General features: G+C 32.0%; 4 protein-coding genes across 5 annotated transcripts; all 4 read left to right on the top strand.

Moving 5' to 3' along the window:
• The first annotated feature begins 616 nt into the window (after window positions 1–616).
• LOC144425843 (sulfotransferase 1B1-like) lies at window positions 617–3,258 on the top strand. Of its 2 annotated transcripts, none has more exons than XM_078115569.1 (3): window positions 617–2,303; window positions 2,375–2,488; window positions 3,173–3,258. In XM_078115569.1, exons 1-3 carry the CDS (start codon window positions 2,093–2,095, stop codon window positions 3,229–3,231), a joined length of 384 nt encoding a protein of 127 aa, XP_077971695.1. In that variant the 5' UTR covers window positions 617–2,092; the 3' UTR covers window positions 3,232–3,258. The 2 variants fall into 2 exon arrangements, with proteins under 2 accessions (XP_077971695.1, XP_077971694.1); XM_078115568.1 differs by lacking the exon at window positions 3,173–3,258 and adding an exon at window positions 2,850–3,153.
• Window positions 3,259–3,437: 179 nt separating this feature from the next.
• Window positions 3,438–4,753, top strand: LOC144425593 (sulfotransferase 1C2-like). The gene is made up of 3 exons (XM_078114901.1): window positions 3,438–3,798; window positions 4,050–4,221; window positions 4,379–4,753. The coding sequence occupies exons 1-3, from the start codon at window positions 3,790–3,792 to the stop codon at window positions 4,486–4,488; spliced, it is 291 nt and encodes a 96-aa protein (XP_077971027.1). The 5' UTR covers window positions 3,438–3,789; the 3' UTR covers window positions 4,489–4,753.
• A 3,890-nt stretch (window positions 4,754–8,643) lies between these two features.
• LOC144425685 (uncharacterized) lies at window positions 8,644–9,809 on the top strand. The gene is made up of 3 exons (XM_078115194.1): window positions 8,644–8,854; window positions 8,926–9,039; window positions 9,724–9,809. Exons 1-3 carry the CDS (start codon window positions 8,644–8,646, stop codon window positions 9,780–9,782), a joined length of 384 nt encoding a protein of 127 aa, XP_077971320.1. The 3' UTR covers window positions 9,783–9,809.
• Window positions 9,810–9,988: 179 nt separating this feature from the next.
• Window positions 9,989–11,304, top strand: LOC144425592 (sulfotransferase 1C2-like). Its single transcript, XM_078114900.1, has 3 exons — window positions 9,989–10,349; window positions 10,601–10,772; window positions 10,930–11,304. The coding sequence occupies exons 1-3, from the start codon at window positions 10,341–10,343 to the stop codon at window positions 11,037–11,039; spliced, it is 291 nt and encodes a 96-aa protein (XP_077971026.1). The 5' UTR covers window positions 9,989–10,340; the 3' UTR covers window positions 11,040–11,304.
• Window positions 11,305–14,780: the final 3,476 nt, after the last annotated feature.

Below are 14,780 nucleotides of genomic sequence, written 5' to 3'. Positions count from 1 at the left end.
GCTAGGCCTGGTGAGTTGTCCGTGTAGTCGAGTCGTCCATCAGCCCTAAACAGTTGTGAGAGTCACTGTACCGAAAGTTGATTCAGGTGGTGTTAAGTTGAAGTATGTTATTTAGTGACGTTTTTATGTGAAATGTTTGACTGTGGTACGTGATACGGTACGTAATTGACTCATAGCACGAGATATTTCAATTGATGTTTCAATATAATCAAGAAGAATGGATCATTGAATATGATGTATGAATAAAAATGATTGGTATTTTATCTTTATAAGCAAAAGTTTAATCAGCCCCTTCCCGGGGGCCAAAAGCTACTAATGCATATGAAAGTATAATATGGTACGTTTTCTATTCTAGATATAATATAGAAATACCAATTTAATCACAAATGACTTCAGAGTTGCAAATGGTCACATTGCCAAGGTTTAAGCATGAACATTGAATGGAACCGGTATAGTTCAAAAACCTATTCATTGAAAAACCTATTCGTCTGCCAAACCAACCCACTTAGTAATATATATTGCGTACACCGTACAGTATTTGAACTGCCTGGAAATTGAGTTTTGTTTGCACAACTTCAATCGCCTTACATTGTAGCTATCGAGACCACTCTAATGATACTGTTTACTAAAAAAAGGTTTGTATTCTACAGAGGAATATATGTCGGTCAAGCAGGTTAATAATTGACTCTGGCAATAAGAACGTACATTAGTTGTAACTTCCAACTACTTTGCAGTGCTTATTTAGATGTGCTTTTAAGGTACTCGTGCATTAATAGTTGAAGTTGCAGAGAGACTTGCAGAGCACTAAATACTCGTGATGGACCTAGCCCGTCACTAGCGCTACTTGTTTTTTTTTTGGCATTCAGGCCACAATAAAGAAACAAATATGAGACGAAACTGGCCTTGACAATAAGCTTTGGAAAGCCGTTCGAAACCAGGAAATCGAATCGAATATACTAAATGCCAATTCAAGGTACACATAATTTGCCGAAATATAGATACATGATTTATTAGCAAATTTTCTAATTAATAATAATTTGTGATTTAAGGTACTTATACTTTGCCGAAATATAGATAGATGATTTATCAGCAAATTTTCTAATTAATAATAATTTGTGATTGAATACTTTAGATATGTGTGATATTTCAACAGAACCTATGAGACCAATCATTTGTACCACACCACACATCATTTGGATTAAACATTGTTTGCGCCAAGATTTGTAGTGGCAAACGGACAAAACGAGAGCGTTAATATGTGAAATTCAATAAGGAATCATTAATACGACTTAGACTATCTGACGAATGCCAATCCTGAAAACACTTGGATTCTACCCAAATCCGCATCTATAATAGATGCAGTGACTACAAAAATAGAATTCAGACGTCAATATTGAATACACAATCTTTAATTTAATTACTGTTGTCTACAGGAAAGACCTCACTGGGCTTGTAGAAAAGTAGGATTCTTAAATTCAAATTCTTAAAACGGGTGGATTATACCCAAATCCGAACGTAATAGACACAGTGACTACAAAAATATAATTCGGATGGCAGTATTAAATGGAACAGCTTCTTATTTAATTACTGTTGCTTATAGGGGGAAAATAGCGCGAGTGCTTATCATTCTTATGGTTTCGTTTCCTGTTTAGCACCTGATCTACTGGGTCTGTGGAATAGTGGGATTGGTAGTTTTTTTTGGATGACAATATGAATATTGTTGCTATCGAATAGTTAAGTTACATCTCTTTCAAGTTTAATTATAATTCATGTTGTTACGATATGGTTCCATCGGACTGAATTAATTTCTAAAATAAATAATATCGCATGCTACATTCTTACGGATAAACTCTTTTATTATATCATAATGACGATTTTACTACATTTAACACGGCAGATATAAAGTCAGGTTCAGTGTTTTGTTCAAAATACATTTTATGGAGTTTTACGACCGAGCAAAGGTAGTTTAAATATAAGAAGGTTGACACTTTTCTTTTATATATTATTATTTCAATGCAATCAAATTTTATTTGAATATGCAAGACTTGGCCCTTTCATATAATTGCAGTGTTTTTTGTAAATAATAAACTCTATGGCAAATCTAAAACAAGAACTACCTGAATGGTGCCAGAAAGACTTCGTCCATTTCCAAGATACTTTCACATACTCTCCAGAAGACAAAGTTCTAGAATGGAATGATCATTTATTCATTCCGCAGTTCCATCCAGATACAGTATCTTATGCATTCGATCATCATGAGCCAAGAGAAAACGAAGTGATGGTGGCATCGTGTGTAAAAACAGGTTTAAAAAATAGTTACAAATAAAAGAAACAGAAAAATGACAGACAATATCAAGTTATGTATTCTTTTTAGGCACAACATGGACTCGAGAAATTATTCGTCAGATATTGTATGGAAGAGACGAAAAACTTGATAAACTGACAAAAGATATCACTTTACCGCATTTGTATCTTGAAACATGTACACGTAGGTTATTGTAGAAATTAATAGATACATTGTTACAAATACATATCATTCTATTGAATGCCCACTTACAACTGTTTTTACTAAGAAAAACCGTGATCAATGTTATCGCGTTTGTAGCCCTACTATTGGGTTTGCTTTGATACTGTTTGTTGGCATTTTAAAACGTAAATAACATACAATGAGCCCTATATAGCACTGATGATTTTTACTTCCATTCAAAATAGACAATTCAATATACACTACAACATTGTTTTTCCCAAACACAGTACGCTTGTTATTTATTTAATACTATGTAGATTTCTCAAATGTCGCTATTTCAAAGTGATAACTTATGCTTGATGGTTGTCGTCGTATATTTTAGCTTCAAAGTTCAATGTCATGCACAATATTCCTATACCTAGAAGATATTTTGTTACACATCTACCAGCTGAATTGGTGAATTTAGAAAAATACGAAAAAAGGAACATAAAGGCAAGCCTATGTTACGTATATATAAGCTAAGAGAATAAAATTCTGGAAATAAAATATTCTATCGATCATTCGAAGTGATATTATAGATTTACAAAAGTAAAATATAACATAGTGAAGAGCTGTATTATATGCCACTTAGTAAACAATTTAAATTGTATTTACAAAATATGAATAAACAAGCAATGAAAAATTTTATTTGTGATCATTCTTCAGATCGTTTACACATTGCGGAATCCAAAGGACAGGCTGGTATCGTTCTTTCATTTTGTTAAGGGATTTCCTTGGCAGGGTGAATTAGCAAGATTTTCACCCGATGATTGAAACGATTATTTTGAACGACAAATGAAAGGTAATAGCATTCACAGACTGGGGACAAACAACAATGTTATTTTATGAAAATGCAAAAAATGTAGTCGATAATCCAAAGTATTTTGCTTAAATAACTAAAATCTAATGTCGAAAAATGTTTAGTGAAAGCGATTATTTACATACAATATTATTTTATGCCAGAAAGAGACCAAAGATTTAGTGTCTAGTCCAAAGTATTTTGGTTAAATAACTGGGATCTTTAATGTCAAAAAACGTTTATTGAAAACCTTTTTTTTTAATTGTCTAATACAAAAATTCCTTTGAAAAGCATCAATTATCAGGCAAACGACATTGGATTGAAAATAATAAAATAATCAATTAGAAAATAAATAGAAAATTTTATTCAATTAGATCCTCTTCCTCTGGCCATACGAAAAGGAGAATCATATTTGGATCACATTTTGAGTTGGCTGCCGCATATAAAAAACAACAAGAATGCAATATTGATCGTGTATGAAGAAATGATAAAAGTAATCCATATTGAACTAATTCTGAACAACAACAAATGATCACTCAATCAAGCCATCTAAAAGATGTCTGTTTAAAAAATTTTAATTTTGAAATATTTCTATGTTTTGAAATTTTATCATACAACTAGCTTTAAAAATGGAATACGTTGTATACGTACAAACATGAGTGTATAATGCGAATTACTGTGTAATTGATATGAGATGACATTTCTTACAGCCTGACCTCAAAATGTATTTTGTTTTATATCAAGAATCCTTTCGAAAAAACAAAAGAGTTGTCAGAATTCTTGGGAGTAGAACTATCAGATGACGAAATCTATGAAATAGTTAAAAATTGTTCAATTGACAACATGAAGAAGTCGGATATGGAATCGAAATCAGAAGATGGAATGAATCGCCATGCAACTAAGCAATGCTTTACAGGTACAAAAGTTTTATAAATTAGTTCGTTGCGTCATAAGATTATGCTGCAATACTTGTGTTTTGGTATATTTATTAGATAGTTTTGTATGCTGTTTAGCCACGAATTTGTATATTTGTCTTTAATTCTTCCCTTTCTTAGTGAGTTATTATATTTCAGGAACCATTGGCAAGTGGAAAAACTATTTTACCGCGGAACAATCTGATGAAATAGATAGACAAGTTGAAGAAAAGATGAAAGAAACAGGAATCGAATTTATATATGAATAAGTTTTTATCGTAGAATATTCAACTCATTCTAATTTAACCGTTAGGCCCCAAGCCGACTGGAAGCAAATTTGAGAACTTGTATTAATTCAGTATAAACTTTATTATTCTTGCCAATCGCTTAAGCTTGTTATTAATGTACTAATGAGTATACTGGGAACTTTAGTCTTTTAGCATTAAAAAATTTAATTTGGTCGTTTAATTTTTCATATATATATATATAATTTAAATATATATACACTAAATTTATATTATTTATAATTTTCATAGAAATATATGAAATATTTACCGCGTATCAAATGTTGTAAGAATATAAATAAAATATAAATTTCAAGAAATGGTAATTTAAGTATACTCTATGGCAGGGGTGTGCAATGTGCGGCCCGCGGCCAAATTGAGCGGCCCGCGGAGAAGTGCCAATTTGGAATTGTGTGCGGCCAGCAAAACTAGTTTTTAATTCAGTTTGATCTGGTTCCCTTTGCGCTGCAAAGCTTATATATTAGTCCAATTTATTATCTATGCCTATGACGTAACAACGTCCTAACAGCGTAAGCGAACAACGCGATTCATAATGCTGTCACTTGCTGAGCAGCGAACAGTTCAAGGAAAATGCAGAGCAGACGCTAATGAATTTGTAAGATCGGACAATTGAAAATTAGGCATCTGGAAAGCAGTTAAAAATGATTTAATATCGAGAGATACAAAAACTAAAGAAGTTTTGGTTCCAGCCTATCAGTTGATTTTGTCTAAATCCAATCTAGAATGAGATTTGACAGCAAATTATTTGTAAATGAATCTTGCCGTAATTTACCGAAAACATCTTAACCAAGATAACTTTCCACATTTCGAAAAAAGGGCATGGCTTTAAATATGGCACCCTTCGGTAGCACATTTTTTTCAGATTGTCTTAGATTGTATTATGTATATACGACCTTTTATAGAATGCAAAAAATTACTTTTATTTATTTCAAAATTTTCTGTGGACTTCAAGAGATTAGTTTTTTTGTGCGAATTGGTGATCACAATGAAAAATAGCGGCACCTTGTGGCGATTGCGGCGAAGAAGCGAACGTACGGTAACGCAGCACGGTGACTTACTATTGCACAAATTCAAGTTTTGTATACTAGCGTATTAGTTTATTTTGATAACATAAAATGAATTGAGTTTGTACATGCCAAAGAAGAACCATTCCACCATCGAATACCGGTATCAGACTTACAGATAAAGTATGGTACTGGTGAGTTAAGGCACCGGTACCATAACACTGTGAATTACGCTCTCATCTTTTCGTTACAGTTTTGCCGTGAATAACTAAAGTATGCTAAGGAAGAACTTTACAACTTCTCCGATAATTTTTAACATGTGACGTAGATAAGTGCCAAAGCATATCACGTTTATTTAAAATTTTAAATGTTACTCTCCCTGCATTTGCAGTCAAATTAACTTTTTCCATTTTATTTGTACGCTTGCACAGCTGCTATGTTTATGCTTATCTTTTAGCTTTTTTCATTACAGTTCTGCGGTAAACAACATAAATATGCCAATAAGGAAGCATTACAATGTACCAATAGTGTTCAACATGTTATGAAATATCGTGGTTGCGGTTTTATCAATGCAAAAAATATTTTCTGGTTTAACAGCGTGATGTAATTATTGTAAAGAGCTTTCGTGTCTATATATTTAAGCATTGCTCTCTTGTGTTGTTCTCGTTGTTCTTTGACACGTTTTGAAGAAATTGTTTTTCTCTTTGATTACTGAACCAATTGCTTTGAAATTTCCAGTGATTAGAGATATAATTTTTTTTCCAGGAGGCTAGTACTTTTTTTTTGCTATGACGTCATCAAAATTATGTGGCTCTACCTGTCCATATATTTGAGCATAGCTCTCTTGTTGTTCTTGTTCTTTGACACGTTTTTGAACACCTAGTGGAAAACCTAAAAAGTCGCTTTTCTTATTGATTACTGGACCAAATGCCCTTAGTATTTCAATTCAGGTTGCAATTGAATGGATAAAAACAGATCATTGTCACGGGACATGTGAAATGGGTGGCAGACAACTCGACTACAGCTAGGCCTGGTGAGTTGTCCGTGTAGTCGAGTCGTCCATCAGCCCTAAACAGTTGTGAGAGTCACTGTACCGAAAGTTGATTCAGGTGGTGTTAAGTTGAAGTATGTTATTTAGTGACGTTTTTATGTGAAATGTTTGACTGTGGTACGTGATACGGTACGTAATTGACTCATAGCACGAGATATTTCAATTGATGTTTCAATATAATCAAGAAGAATGGATCATTGAATATGATGTATGAATAAAAATGATTGGTATTTTATCTTTATAAGCAAAAGTTTAATCAGCCCCTTCCCGGGGGCCAAAAGCTACTAATGCATATGAAAGTATAATATGGTACGTTTTCTATTCTAGATATAATATAGAAATACCAATTTAATCACAAATGACTTCAGAGTTGCAAATGGTCACATTGCCAAGGTTTAAGCATGAACATTGAATGGAACCGGTATAGTTCAAAAACCTATTCATTGAAAAACCTATTCGTCTGCCAAACCAACCCACTTAGTAATATATATTGCGTACACCGTACAGTATTTGAACTGCCTGGAAATTGAGTTTTGTTTGCACAACTTCAATCGCCTTACATTGTAGCTATCGAGACCACTCTAATGATACTGTTTACTAAAAAAAGGTTTGTATTCTACAGAGGAATATATGTCGGTCAAGCAGGTTAATAATTGACTCTGGCAATAAGAACGTACATTAGTTGTAACTTCCAACTACTTTGCAGTGCTTATTTAGATGTGCTTTTAAGGTACTCGTGCATTAATAGTTGAAGTTGCAGAGAGACTTGCAGAGCACTAAATACTCGTGATGGACCTAGCCCGTCACTAGCGCTACTTGTTTTTTTTTTGGCATTCAGGCCACAATAAAGAAACAAATATGAGACGAAACTGGCCTTGACAATAAGCTTTGGAAAGCCGTTCGAAACCAGGAAATCGAATCGAATATACTAAATGCCAATTCAAGGTACACATAATTTGCCGAAATATAGATACATGATTTATTAGCAAATTTTCTAATTAATAATAATTTGTGATTTAAGGTACTTATACTTTGCCGAAATATAGATAGATGATTTATCAGCAAATTTTCTAATTAATAATAATTTGTGATTGAATACTTTAGATATGTGTGATATTTCAACAGAACCTATGAGACCAATCATTTGTACCACACCACACATCATTTGGATTAAACATTGTTTGCGCCAAGATTTGTAGTGGCAAACGGACAAAACGAGAGCGTTAATATGTGAAATTCAATAAGGAATCATTAATACGACTTAGACTATCTGACGAATGCCAATCCTGAAAACACTTGGATTCTACCCAAATCCGCATCTATAATAGATGCAGTGACTACAAAAATAGAATTCAGACGTCAATATTGAATACACAATCTTTAATTTAATTACTGTTGTCTACAGGAAAGACCTCACTGGGCTTGTAGAAAAGTAGGATTCTTAAATTCAAATTCTTAAAACGGGTGGATTATACCCAAATCCGAACGTAATAGACACAGTGACTACAAAAATATAATTCGGATGGCAGTATTAAATGGAACAGCTTCTTATTTAATTACTGTTGCTTATAGGGGGAAAATAGCGCGAGTGCTTATCATTCTTATGGTTTCGTTTCCTGTTTAGCACCTGATCTACTGGGTCTGTGGAATAGTGGGATTGGTAGTTTTTTTTGGATGACAATATGAATATTGTTGCTATCGAATAGTTAAGTTACATCTCTTTCAAGTTTAATTATAATTCATGTTGTTACGATATGGTTCCATCGGACTGAATTAATTTCTAAAATAAATAATATCGCATGCTACATTCTTACGGATAAACTCTTTTATTATATCATAATGACGATTTTACTACATTTAACACGGCAGATATAAAGTCAGGTTCAGTGTTTTGTTCAAAATACATTTTATGGAGTTTTACGACCGAGCAAAGGTAGTTTAAATATAAGAAGGTTGACACTTTTCTTTTATATATTATTATTTCAATGCAATCAAATTTTATTTGAATATGCAAGACTTGGCCCTTTCATATAATTGCAGTGTTTTTTGTAAATAATAAACTCTATGGCAAATCTAAAACAAGAACTACCGGAATGGTGCCAGAAAGACTTCGTCCATTTCCAAGATACTTTCACATACTCTCCAGAAGACAAAGTTCTAGAATGGAATGATCATTTATTCATTCCGCAGTTCCATCCAGATACAGTATCTTATGCATTCGATCATCATGAGCCAAGAGAAAACGAAGTGATGGTGGCATCGTGTGTAAAAACAGGTTTAAAAAATAGTTACAAATAAAAGAAACAGAAAAATGACAGACAATATCAAGTTATGTATTCTTTTTAGGCACAACATGGACTCGAGAAATTATTCGTCAGATATTGTATGGAAGAGACGAAAAACTTGATAAACTGACAAAAGATATCACTTTACCGCATTTGTATCTTGAAACATGTACACGTAGGTTATTGTAGAAATTAATAGATACATTGTTACAAATACATATCATTCTATTGAATGCCCACTTACAACTGTTTTTACTAAGAAAAACCGTGATCAATGTTATCGCGTTTGTAGCCCTACTATTGGGTTTGCTTTGATACTGTTTGTTGGCATTTTAAAACGTAAATAACATACAATGAGCCCTATATAGCACTGATGATTTTTACTTCCATTCAAAATAGACAATTCAATATACACTACAACATTGTTTTTCCCAAACACAGTACGCTTGTTATTTATTTAATACTATGTAGATTTCTCAAATGTCGCTATTTCAAAGTGATAACTTATGCTTGATGGTTGTCGTCGTATATTTTAGCTTCAAAGTTCAATGTCATGCACAATATTCCTATACCTAGAAGATATTTTGTTACACATCTACCAGCTGAATTGGTGAATTTAGAAAAATACGAAAAAAGGAACATAAAGGCAAGCCTATGTTACGTATATATAAGCTAAGAGAATAAAATTCTGGAAATAAAATATTCTATCGATCATTCGAAGTGATATTATAGATTTACAAAAGTAAAATATAACATAGTGAAGAGCTGTATTATATGCCACTTAGTAAACAATTTAAATTGTATTTACAAAATATGAATAAACAAGCAATGAAAAATTTTATTTGTGATCATTCTTCAGATCGTTTACACATTGCGGAATCCAAAGGACAGGCTGGTATCGTTCTTTCATTTTGTTAAGGGATTTCCTTGGCAGGGTGAATTAGCAAGATTTTCACCCGATGATTGAAACGATTATTTTGAACGACAAATGAAAGGTAATAGCATTCACAGACTGGGGACAAACAACAATGTTATTTTATGAAAATGCAAAAAATGTAGTCGATAATCCAAAGTATTTTGCTTAAATAACTAAAATCTAATGTCGAAAAATGTTTAGTGAAAGCGATTATTTACATACAATATTATTTTATGCCAGAAAGAGACCAAAGATTTAGTGTCTAGTCCAAAGTATTTTGGTTAAATAACTGGGATCTTTAATGTCAAAAAACGTTTATTGAAAACCTTTTTTTTTAATTGTCTAATACAAAAATTCCTTTGAAAAGCATCAATTATCAGGCAAACGACATTGGATTGAAAATAATAAAATAATCAATTAGAAAATAAATAGAAAATTTTATTCAATTAGATCCTCTTCCTCTGGCCATACGAAAAGGAGAATCATATTTGGATCACATTTTGAGTTGGCTGCCGCATATAAAAAACAACAAGAATGCAATATTGATCGTGTATGAAGAAATGATAAAAGTAATCCATATTGAACTAATTCTGAACAACAACAAATGATCACTCAATCAAGCCATCTAAAAGATGTCTGTTTAAAAAATTTTAATTTTGAAATATTTCTATGTTTTGAAATTTTATCATACAACTAGCTTTAAAAATGGAATACGTTGTATACGTACAAACATGAGTGTATAATGCGAATTACTGTGTAATTGATATGAGATGACATTTCTTACAGCCTGACCTCAAAATGTATTTTGTTTTATATCAAGAATCCTTTCGAAAAAACAAAAGAGTTGTCAGAATTCTTGGGAGTAGAACTATCAGATGACGAAATCTATGAAATAGTTAAAAATTGTTCAATTGACAACATGAAGAAGTCGGATATGGAATCGAAATCAGAAGATGGAATGAATCGCCATGCAACTAAGCAATGCTTTACAGGTACAAAAGTTTTATAAATTAGTTCGTTGCGTCATAAGATTATGCTGCAATACTTGTGTTTTGGTATATTTATTAGATAGTTTTGTATGCTGTTTAGCCACGAATTTGTATATTTGTCTTTAATTCTTCCCTTTCTTAGTGAGTTATTATATTTCAGGAACCATTGGCAAGTGGAAAAACTATTTTACCGCGGAACAATCTGATGAAATAGATAGACAAGTTGAAGAAAAGATGAAAGAAACAGGAATCGAATTTATATATGAATAAGTTTTTATCGTAGAATATTCAACTCATTCTAATTTAACCGTTAGGCCCCAAGCCGACTGGAAGCAAATTTGAGAACTTGTATTAATTCAGTATAAACTTTATTATTCTTGCCAATCGCTTAAGCTTGTTATTAATGTACTAATGAGTATACTGGGAACTTTAGTCTTTTAGCATTAAAAAATTTAATTTGGTCGTTTAATTTTTCATATATATATATATAATTTAAATATATATACACTAAATTTATATTATTTATAATTTTCATAGAAATATATGAAATATTTACCGCGTATCAAATGTTGTAAGAATATAAATAAAATATAAATTTCAAGAAATGGTAATTTAAGTATACTCTATGGCAGGGGTGTGCAATGTGCGGCCCGCGGCCAAATTGAGCGGCCCGCGGAGAAGTGCCAATTTGGAATTGTGTGCGGCCAGCAAAACTAGTTTTTAATTCAGTTTGATCTGGTTCCCTTTGCGCTGCAAAGCTTATATATTAGTCCAATTTATTATCTATGCCTATGACGTAACAACGTCCTAACAGCGTAAGCGAACAACGCGATTCATAATGCTGTCACTTGCTGAGCAGCGAACAGTTCAAGGAAAATGCAGAGCAGACGCTAATGAATTTGTAAGATCGGACAATTGAAAATTAGGCATCTGGAAAGCAGTTAAAAATGATTTAATATCGAGAGATACAAAAACTAAAGAAGTTTTGGTTCCAGCCTATCAGTTGATTTTGTCTAAATCCAATCTAGAATGAGATTTGACAGCAAATTATTTGTAAATGAATCTTGCCGTAATTTACCGAAAACATCTTAACCAAGATAACTTTCCACATTTCGAAAAAAGGGCATGGCTTTAAATATGGCACCCTTCGGTAGCACATTTTTTTCAGATTGTCTTAGATTGTATTATGTATATACGACCTTTTATAGAATGCAAAAAATTACTTTTATTTATTTCAAAATTTTCTGTGGACTTCAAGAGATTAGTTTTTTTTTTTTTTTTTTTTTTTTTTTTTTTTTTTTTTTTTTATATTTATTTATTATTATATAAAACACAGTTAATCGATACATCTACAATATCTACAGCATTATTAATCAATATTCATAGAAACTACATAATCACAATTCATCATATAAAAATAATCAATTATTGTGTGTATATCCTAAAATTTTCCATTTTTGATAATGTTTCTTTATTTTGCCATTTTTATGTGCAATGAACCGCTCAATTTCCCTCACTTCATGAAGATATGAGGTAAAAACATAGAACAGTGGTTTCTTTTTCTGTATCTTACAACGATATAGATAAAACCGGGCAGTAAGAAGTATACAATTACACAATTTGTTATAGAATTGGCAAACATATCCCAACATGCAATCTTTTTTTGAAAAGTTAAAATTAATCCCTGTTTTTGAATATATCCACATGTTCAGAAATTCCCAAAACTGTTGGACAACTATACAATCATAGAAGAAATGGTCAGTAGTTTCAACATTCGAATGACAGAAATCACATAACTCTGATGAAACAAGTTTAAATTTATATAATCTATCGTTTAGTACTATGGCACCATGAAATAGCTTTACATGAAAAGATTGCAATTTAGTTTCAATAGTACAATAAAAGATATCCATATACAATTTATTCCAATTAAAATCACTCTCTAAATACAAAAGATCTGTCCATTTTTTTCTTGATTTATCAGGGGATATAAATTTGATAAGGTTCAACTTTTTATAGATGCTTTTATTTACTTTTCCTGATTCGAATGTTTCAGAAATAAAATGACATACATTCTCTTCAGTGTCACTTATTACACTAAAATCAACACAGTTTCCAATATTGCATAACCAATAATCGGGTAGAACTCCAGTGATGCGATAATAATTCACATACTCTTCATCACTATATTGCATGCCATATTTTTCAGTCAACTCTCTATAAGTAAACAAATTACCCACATTTGCTAAATGTCTTACAGCTTTTATACCATGATCATACCAAGACTTTATAAAAAATTGTTTTCTGGCATAAGAAATACTTTTGTTGTACCATATAGGTTGATCAAAATTTGACATTTTCCAATCAAAAAGCAAATTTTTACAGAAATACCAGTTTTTAAATACATTTCGTATGGATGTTAAAGGTAAATGCTTCAGAACATATGAATTTGAGCTCAATTTTCCTTCAAGCAATGCTTGAAAACAGTATTGGCTAAGCACTTCCATCTCAATCAATTTCCACACTGGATTAACTTCCTCATTCAAGAGTGTTTGAATGAATTTAATTTTTTGGGCAACAATAAAATTTTTTATATCTATCATATCAACACCTCCCTTTTCTTTGGGGCCAATCAATGTATTTCGTTTGATCCGCTCCCAAGTTGAACCCCATATAAAAACATATATATTTCTATTCAATTCAGTCAAAAAACTTTCAGGAACATCGATTGGTAAAACAGTTGCATGGTATAATATCTGGGGTAGAATGAGAGACTTAATAATGCAAACCCTTCCCAAAAACGTCAAATTTCTTGTTTTCCACACCTGAAGTAGCTTTTTGACTTTATCTAATATTTGAGGAAAATTTTTGCTGTATATACCCTCCATTTTGTTTGACAGAATAACACCCAATATTTTAATTTCATCGTTCCAATTCAGACCATATTCACTACTAATCGGGGAGGTTCCAATCTTAGTGCCAATATACATTGCTTGACATTTTGCTATATTAATTTTGCACCCAGATATAATCCCAAAAATGTTTGAAGTTTGAAAAAGGGCATCAATACTAGATTTTGATCCATTGGTCATTACTGTCACATCATCAGCAAGCATAGAAATTTTTATAGAAATATCCCTCCATTTTATGGGTTCAATTTTTGGGTTTTGCCTGACCATGTTTGCAAAAATTTCAATTACCAGTAAAAATGTAAGACAACTGAAAGAATCACCTTGCCTTAGGCCTCTATGGACTACAAAATCATTTGAAATATGACCATTGTTTGTAACACAACACTGTATATCATTGTAAAGGATTTTAACCCATTTTATGAATTTAAGATCAAATCCAAATATATGAAGAATTTTGAACAAGAAATCCCATTTCACACTATCATATGCTTTTTGTATATCAAGGAAAATTAAAGCCCCAGGCAATGATTCAGCAACGGTTATGTCAATCACATCACAAATCAGTCGAATATTATCCCCTATATTCCTCCCCTTAATAAATCCAGTTTGATCAAGATCAACAATTTCGTTGATTACATTACTCATTTGGTTTGTTAATGTTTTGCTCAGTATTTTATAGTCCACGTTTAATAAAGTTATTGGGCGATAATTGCTTATACAATGTTCAGTTTGTCCTTTCTTAGGAAGAAGAGTTATTAATCCTCTTTTCTGTGTTTTGCTTAAAGTCCCTTTACAAAATGAATGATTGTAGCTAGCCATCAAAAGATGTTTGATATCCTTCCAAAACACCTTATAAAACTCTGCTGGAAGACCATCAAGCCCGGGTGTTTTGTCAGATTTCATGGATTTCAAAGCCTCGAAACAAGCACCTTCTGTGATAACACCAGGACATAGGTCTGAAACTTCAGGTTCCATGTGTGGTATATCGATCCCTTGCAATATTTCTTCTATATCAACATTATGTGATGATGTTTCCGAGTATAATTCTGTATAAAATAATTTGATACATTTCAATATTTGTTCTTGATCTGAGATTATT

This window comes from Styela clava, chromosome 8, assembly GCF_964204865.1.
Source record: "Styela clava chromosome 8, kaStyClav1.hap1.2, whole genome shotgun sequence".
NCBI classification, from domain to species: Eukaryota; Metazoa; Chordata; class Ascidiacea; order Stolidobranchia; family Styelidae; genus Styela; species Styela clava.
Note: the sequence above shows the minus strand (reverse complement) of the source record. Positions and strands in the feature narration are given on the sequence as shown.

Coding starts and splice junctions, on each gene's coding strand:
- LOC144425843 (XM_078115568.1), top strand. CDS start 2,093: ATGGCAAATCTAAAACAAGAACTACCTGAATGGTGCCAGAAAGACTTC. Junction 2,304..2,374: donor GGCATCGTGTGTAAAAACAG/GTTTAAAAAATA, acceptor TATTCTTTTTAG/GCACAACATGGACTCGAGAA. Junction 2,489..2,849: donor GTATCTTGAAACATGTACAC/GTAGGTTATTGT, acceptor CGTATATTTTAG/CTTCAAAGTTCAATGTCATG.
- LOC144425592 (XM_078114900.1), top strand. Junction 10,773..10,929: donor AACTAAGCAATGCTTTACAG/GTACAAAAGTTT, acceptor ATTATATTTCAG/GAACCATTGGCAAGTGGAAA.
- LOC144425685 (XM_078115194.1), top strand. CDS start 8,644: ATGGCAAATCTAAAACAAGAACTACCGGAATGGTGCCAGAAAGACTTC. Junction 8,855..8,925: donor GGCATCGTGTGTAAAAACAG/GTTTAAAAAATA, acceptor TATTCTTTTTAG/GCACAACATGGACTCGAGAA. Junction 9,040..9,723: donor GTATCTTGAAACATGTACAC/GTAGGTTATTGT, acceptor ATCATTCTTCAG/ATCGTTTACACATTGCGGAA.
- LOC144425593 (XM_078114901.1), top strand. Junction 4,222..4,378: donor AACTAAGCAATGCTTTACAG/GTACAAAAGTTT, acceptor ATTATATTTCAG/GAACCATTGGCAAGTGGAAA.